Source organism: Leucopleurus acutus, assembly GCF_964270905.1.
Source record: "Leucopleurus acutus genome assembly, chromosome: 9".
Lineage (NCBI taxonomy): Eukaryota > Metazoa > Chordata > Mammalia > Artiodactyla > Delphinidae > Leucopleurus > Leucopleurus acutus.
Window position 1 is genome coordinate 64,095,461 of NC_139144.1, and position 8,012 is coordinate 64,103,472.

Below are 8,012 nucleotides of genomic sequence, written 5' to 3' on the forward strand. Positions count from 1 at the left end.
TGCCCATCATAGCAGGGGTGCGTTAAGTGAGAAACCTGATTGTACAGTCATTCCAGATTCTAAGATTAGGTGCCAACACGTTCATTTTAAGTATAAAGAAATTGAAGCCCAGAAAAGCACATTGGTTTGCTCAAGGCCACACAGCTAGCTGCTGGTGATTCAGGACTAGAACTTGGGTCACCTCACCCTCATGCCAATCTTTTCCTCTGCCCTGTAAACAAGAGATAAGTATTAGTAGCCCATTTTCCAAATGAGAACAAGAAACACGGCTTTTGACCTAATATGAGCTAAGTCACTGCCAGGATCTGTTGCCATCGCACAGAGCCCAGTCTAGAGAATTCACATCCATCAGTGCCTTTCCCACCAGTCTGAGTTAGCTGCTTGGTGTAAATATGGGAAGTTGTCCACACTTTTTGTTCCTGTTTTCCTTTTAGTAGCTTGAGCTTCTCACAGGGAAACCACCTGAACAATACTGCATCAGTATAAGTGGACCGAAGAAAAGAATGGCCAGACTTCATGTGCTAAGATCCACCCCTCCATGGCCCCTGGGGCTGCCTTTCCTCCCAGTGATGGCCAGCGGGCTCCATGCTGCAGTGTGACCCATTTAGCTGCCTTTCCTCCATCCACCTTCGGGAGAAGCACCAGGATGTCTCCTCCAGCTTGGGCAGAATCAGATCCAGCCTCTCTGTCAAATTGTCCTGTTGGAGAAAAGGATACAGATGTCTTCCTCTAGATCAGGGCAGGTTTGTTGACCTTTCTACAAGATGTAAAAGCACATTCTACCCAGAGCAAGAATATCTAGGGCTTCCCTGGTGGCACAGTGGTTGAGAGTCCACCTGCCGATGCAGGGGACACGGGTTCGTACCCCGGTCTGGGAAGATCGGCTGGGCCCGTGAGCCATGGCCACTGAGCCTGCGCGTCCGGAGCCTGTGCACCGCAACAGGAGAGGCCACAACAGTGAGAGGCCCGCGTACCGCAAAAAAAAAAAAAAAAAAAGAATATCTAAATTTTCCCCAAGGAGAAGTATGTATCAATCCTTCCTCAGCTATTTTTTAATATTCTACTCTATGGTTAAACCTGGGAGGAATATTTTAATACTCAGTCGATACAGAATAAGTGAGCACCTACTATGTGCCAGGCATAGGGTGCAGTGCCAAGATGTATATAATATATATCCCTCAAGGTATATATGGTGTACAGTCTTTGCCCTGCTGAAACTTACAGTCTGTTGGGGGATACAGAATGTAAACACATAAATAGGTATGAATTTGAAAACTGTGAAAGGGCCTTGAAGGAAATAACAGGGTTTTATGAAAGAGAGAATAACAGGGAGGCTGATTTAGGTCAGGGTATCAGAAGGGCCTGGTTGAAGGAGTGACAACAGGAGGAAGGAAGATCCAGGCCTGAGAGGTAGCCGACTGTCCAAAAGCTTTGAGTTGGTCGGCAAGCCAGACTTATTGAAGAAGCACCCACTAGGTGTCAGCAGCTCCTCTCGTGCTGGAGACAGAGCTGTGAACGAGACAGAGCTCCTACTCAACAAAGCATCGGACGAAGGGTGAGAAACAACCACCGCACCAACAAACAAGTATATAAGATCACGTCAGTTCCTCACCATGGCGAAGACCGTGTGATAATACTGTAGAGAGTGACGTGGGGTGAAAAGCTTACCACATTCATCAGAGTGGTTGGCCTTGCGAAAGGGAAGCTATTTGGGCAAGACACGAATGGTGAGGAAGAGGGAGCCATGTGAAATTCTGGGGAAAGAACACTTAAAGCAGAAGGGGGCTTCCCTGGTGGTGCAGTGGTTAAGAACCCACCTGCCAATGCAAGGGACACGGGTTCGAGCCCTGGCCTGGGAAGATCCCACATGCCGCGGAGCAACTAAGCCCGAGCGCCACAACTACTGAGCCTGCGCTCTAGAGCCCACAAGCCACAACTACTGAGTCCACGTGCCACAGCTACTGAAGCCTGCATGCCTAGAGCCCGTGCTCCACAACAAGAGAAGCCACGACAATGAGAAGCCTGCGCACCGCAACGAAGAGCAGCCCCTGCTCACCGTAGCTAAAGAAAGCCCGCGCACAGCAATGAAGACCCAACACAGCCAAAAATTAATTAATTAATTAATTATTTTTTTAAAAAGAGCCCTTCTCTAAAAAAAAATAAAATAAAAATAAAGCAGAAGGAATGGGAAGTTTAAAGGCTCTGAGACAGAAACAGCCAGCATTGCTGAGTGGGTGAGTGATAGGGGAGTGGAGGGAGTGGAAGTCTGAGAGGTGGGGCTTCGGGATAACTGTAGGCTGGAGTCCGAGAGCCTGAGTTTTTCCCAAGTGTGGTGGAAAGCCATTGTAGGTTTTAAGCAGGGTTGTCCTGTGATCTGCTTTACATTTAAAAGTCGCGCTGACTGCCTTGTGGAAAATGTACCACTGGGGACTGACAGCTGTGCAGGAGCTCCCGTTAGAAGGCAGTTGGTGTAATCCCTGAAGGGAGAAGCAAAACTGTCAAGTTGCTTCCACCCAGCTGGGGAGGCTTGTGAGCCCTCCACCCCCCTTTGCCAGTGAAATGTGGGGTGGTGTACACCAGGGCTGAGTGCACTGGCGGTCTCTAAGTGCTACAGGAATTCTCAGGAGCGGGGGATGCATAAAGAATGGAACAGTCAGAAAAACTTCATGGAAAAGTAACTCCTTGAGGGAAGTGTATAATTTATGTAAGATGGGCCAGTGGTGGTTACTTTCCAGCAAGGAAACTAAGAAGCTATTTCTTTTGAAGCTACCCATTACTAGAACCCATCTCATAGCCTATTTCCGTTCTTCATCCTCCTTGCTTTGCGGAAACCCTTTGGCTTCATGGGAGCCCTCCTACCCTTCAGACCACCCTGCAGTTCCCTCTGTTGACTATACTTCCTTAGAGTGTGGACATCCCTCTTCTGTCCTCAATTCTCTTCTTTTTCTCTCCCCACACCATCTTTCTCAATATACACACTCACTCTAGAAGCCCAGTTCCCAGCTCTCTCCAGAATTCCCATCCAGCATTTTCTACTCTCCACAAGATAGTTTCAGCTGGAAGACTTGCTTCCAAATCTCACTCAGTATCTATCTTTTTATTTCTGTGTGATACACAATGCCCCATGCCAAGTACTTATATGACAATCTCTTATTCTCAAAAGCAGCCCACAGCAAAACTGTTCATTAGACATGGAAAACTTTTTTTTTTCCTGAGAACCTAGCTTAAAGCTAAATAAGTTCCATTTTGGAGTTTGGAGTGTTGATAAAGTTCAGACCTGTTTTTGACTTGAGTTGCTTCTACACAAAACAGATGCAAATGAAGATTTGATGGTTGTTATTTCATATAATCAAACTGCATAAAAAGAACTGACCATATAAGTTGCCATATAAAAATAGAAGTCTTTTGCGTGTGACACGACAGACTTTCCCTCATTTGAGCCTCTCAGTGTTAAGGGAAGTAATTCCCCATTTGAATAGGAGGAAGCTAAGATGGAGAGGATGATCTCCACAGGTAGACACTGAGTCCTGTGCTGTATTATTAATGAGAAGCAACTGTACAGTGGGGTTAAGGACTCAAGCTCTAGAGTTAAATCCAGAAGCTTAAATCCAACTCCACCATCTGTGTTGGATAAACTGCTTAACCTTTCTAAGCCTCAGTGTCATCATCTGTACATTACAAGGGTTAATGCGTATATAGCCCTTTAGAGCAAGCCTGGAACATGGTTCCTGTATGATTCCGTATGGAGTACAGCTCATTATGATTACGATGATGATGATAATAAGAGTAGTGGCCATGTTTGAGTATCTACTTACATGCAAGGTACTGGGCTAAGCACTTTATATGCAATATCACTTATCTTCACAACAATCCTGAGAGGCAAAAATTAATACACACACATGCACATATGCATGTGCACACACATGCTCAAAAAGACTATAAATTGTCTAAGTTCCAACAACTAGTAAGGGATTGAGTTGACTCTCTGATTCCATGTTTTGCCAGTGGTTCACCATTATGGCTCTGCCAAGCCTTGGGGCTTATGTGCAGCCCGCGGATAGGTCCAAACCAACCAAAGTAACCCTGCTTCTGTCTGCATTATCTAGTTAGCTTTAGCAGAGATTTTCCTTTAAAAAAATCTCACTCTATATAAAAGTTTGGAAAGCACTGTACTATGTTAATGACAAATGACTCTTGCAGTCAAAGGCAGGTTCTGAGTTGCTTTCATGTAAAGAGATGACTTCTTCCGCAAAGACTCCTCAGGAACCTACCATCCTAGCAACGCTTAGCTTACTACTGCTTGTCCCATTGCCCAAGAATAATGGCAAGAGTTCCTTTGCAGTCCCTGAATGATTTTCTGGGGAATCTCATTGTTCTATCTTCAGGTTCCAAGATCCTGCATTCTCTTTTTTTCAAAGTTAACCTATCCAAGTTGACTTTATTCAGGAAAATCCAGACTACATATCTGAAATCAGAGATCATTGCAATAAATATTTGTACAAAGTTAATAACATAGAAAACCTTTTAATTGTGAAACCCAGCTCGGGGTTAGAGTCATTCCATTTCAACAAAAAAGAAGAAAAAAAATAAAAATCATACCACCTGATCATTTTCAAATTTACAAGTTGGCAAGGGAACAATTTAACCTCTTTTACATCGAAGGACAGGGGTCCCTTCCTGTATTAATTTTATTCCATCCAGATTTCATTCCAATATTCAAAGCCAAAGGTGTGAATAGAGAAAACTGAGTTGAGAAACAACACTTGGAAACTCGGGTTATATATTTTCCTTGGTTTTGTTATGCACGAGTGAAGACCCAGGTTTCACTCACGATGGAGACAAAAGGATAAAACCTTGAAGGTTGCTCTGAACCACAGCATATGCATAGGCTATGTAGATTTATATAAGGATATCCATCTTTCAGTCCATGGGAAAACATTTCCACAGAATCCCATTAGATTTTGTTTAACAGATATTCCCTTATATATGCATTTTTGTCTGCAGATCCAGAATCATCTTTTCTTCAAAAGAAAATAATTTTGCTAAAGTAGAAAAAATAAAGTCACAATATGTTCTAATGACTTGAAAATCTGGTCTAATATAACTGTTTCTTCTTTTTGAGAAATAATTTCTGTGGTATAACAGAGGTCATAAAATAGGACCTTTGTGCAGAGATTAAAGGTTAAAGGTTTTTTGAGAAGAAAAGTTTCAAAATGTTTAATTGTGCGATAGTGGGTTTGCAGATCTAATTTCAAATTTTAATTTGAACAACAAAGAACAGCCATAATTTGTAGGGACTGTAGATTATTTGAAATGATGTCAAATTGTCTTTCTTGAAAATGAGAGAATGTGAACAGAAGCCAAAATATTGGTAGCACCTTTCTCTAACCCAAGACTCAGGTTCTAATAGTCTAATTTTCAAACATTAGTAGACCAGAAGTTTAGTATGAGATGCTCCCTCTCTGAGTCAACCTAATTATGTAAAGAAAGAGACTTCCATGGCACAAATGATTTCTAATCATTAGAATCAAATTGAAGACTTTTCCCATTTGGGTACTTCAAGAGTTCAGTGCTATCCAGTGTTGGTAATCCACTCTAACAGTCAGAGCCAGTCCTTCTCTGAATTCACTCACCAGGAAAATAGAAGTGAAAGAAATGCACCTACTTCCTAAATGCACCTACATTTTCTTCATTCCCATTATCACTCAATAATTGCTTATTTGCTAATGACAGTGTACCAGAGTCATAGAACATCTATATTTTTCTTTTTAAAAATAAATATTTTGGAAAAAAAATAATAAATAAATATTTTGGGATATTTTATAAGTATATAATTTCTAAGACTTAAGGAATATAATAGATGTCCAGCATTTTCTTTCCCAAAAGCCAAGTATTTACCCATTCAAAAAAAGTTACATGTTTCTGCTTTGGACCATCTGTATTCTTCTATGGAAATGGGTAGGCATTTGTCAACTGCATTGCTCTGTTAGCAATTCCTATGAATAAAATAAAATTTACTTTTATTTTTTATTATCCACTGACACAGTTTTCTTGAACTGTTGAAAACTGTTGAATCTTGCGAACTTCCCATTGCTTTAATGAGTGCATAACATTGATGCGTTACAGGGGGAGGTTCCCTGCCCTGTTCAACTCTCATTCCTGCCCAGTCTTACCACTTATCTGTTCTCTACAGCCTCAACCTCCAGAAACCCCTCTGCTTCTTCTTCAGTACACAGTGGAGGCTCCAGAGCTGGGTATACAAGTGGTAGAGTAGGATATCTGTCTGGCACTTGGTCACTTTATGTGTATGTATTTTGTTTCAGAAAACAACTCTCTACTATTCATTTAATCTGAATAACTGTAGAGCAATGAATCATACATTTGCTTCCCCTGAAAACTCTTTATTTAAATAGGGATGCTCTTTGAAATTTAGAAAGGTAATAGGTTCCCTTTCTTCTGGTTGAGTGGTCTGCTTTCTGAAAAGCTTTAGTTTGCAAGAATAATTTGTGTGTCCTTTTGTAAAATATTCAAGTCATTTAAAATTACAGTAAGAACTTCTAACGTAATCTTATTCACTTTTGTATCTTTCACATCTGATAACAGTGTCTTGCTCATAGTCACTTCTCTATAAATGCTTATTGAAATAAATTAAGGAACACTGCCTTGCTTTGTATAAAACAAGGTTTAGGGATTTCTCTTCACTTATGCTCAAGGTGAGACATACTTATACATATGTCTATGTAAAGTCACAGTCCGCTACATCATATAACACTCTCTTCATAAAGACACACATTATAAGATGAATTGTATCCCCCAAAATTCATATCTTGAAGCCCTAACCTGCAGCGTGACTGTATTTGGAGATAGGATGTTATAGGAGGTAATTAAGGTTAAACGTGCATCTAATTACTGGTTGATATGAAGGAATGTAAGCCAAGACCCCTCACCTCAACTTGGGACAGCTCTCAAGAGTCACTCATGGGCCTCCCTGGTGGCGCAGTGGTTGAGAGTCCGCCTGCCGATGCAGGGGACACAGGTTTGTGCCCCGGTCCGGGAAGATCCCACATGCCGCGGAGCGGCTGGGCCCGTGAGCCATGGCCGCTGAGCCTGCACGTCCGGAGCCTGTGCTCCGCAACGGGAGAGGCCACAACAGTGAGAGGCCCGCGTACCGCAAAAAAAAAAAAAAAAAAAAGAGTCACTCCAGCTTCAGAGCTCTCCATGGGGTTACTTGAGACTTTTGTTGTAACTACAGCCCAACTCCTCCCTCTGTCCAATCCTGATTTCTTATCTCACAGATGTTAATTACAAGAGTACCTCTTAATAAATTCTAAATCTCCATTTCAGAATCTGCTTCCTTGGAAACCTAATCTGTGAAACTCTTTTAGTTTCAGTTATCTCAGAGTTAGATCCTGAAACAAGGATACAAGTTCAAAGAGTTTCTTTGAGAAGTTATCCCTAAAAACACTACTAAGGCAAGTGGGGAAGCAGGAGAGGGAATGGATGAAAATCAATAATGTATGCATTGTCAAGCAAGTTAACAAGAGTGGGCAAACAGGACTAAATTCCACTGGGAAATCTGAGACCCCAGTACTTCAGAGTTACCCTGTCCAAGGGATATGAGGGCTGGGGTATTTATTCATCAACTCCCATCAGTCATTTGTTGAAATCTGCCCCTGGAGCGTTAATTCCCCAGTATAATCAGATTGCTCTGTGTGCAAGAAGAATTGGATCCAGCCCTCAATCAACATGCCGTAGGAACTGGAAGTTGGAAATTTGGTGAAAGTGAAAAATAAGTGTTCAGAGGTATATGTGCTATAATAACTAAAAAACTTAAAGTTGCCCAAATATACCAACAAACCACTGCAGGGTGTATTCATGTTTCTGCCTGTTACAGAGTACCTACTATACTGCACTAATTTCTCTACCCATTGGGATATACCTTTGAATATTCAAGTCAAACATAATCTCCTCTTGAAACTATGCCTGGTTCCTTCTTTTTATTATTATTATTT

The 8,012-nt window shown here is 41.7% G+C and overlaps 1 protein-coding gene across 1 annotated transcript in view; it reads left to right on the forward strand.

Annotated features, from left to right (window-relative positions):
• The window catches only part of ITPRID1 (ITPR interacting domain containing 1), a gene marked incomplete at its 3' end in the record, with an annotated part of 69,473 nt that extends 68,740 nt beyond the window's left edge, over positions 1–733 (forward strand). Inside the window, 2 exon segments of the mRNA XM_082846832.1 lie at positions 438–468; positions 471–733. Of these exon segments, the coding sequence (XP_082702958.1) occupies positions 438–468; positions 471–733 (294 nt within the window).
• Positions 734–8,012: the final 7,279 nt, after the last annotated feature.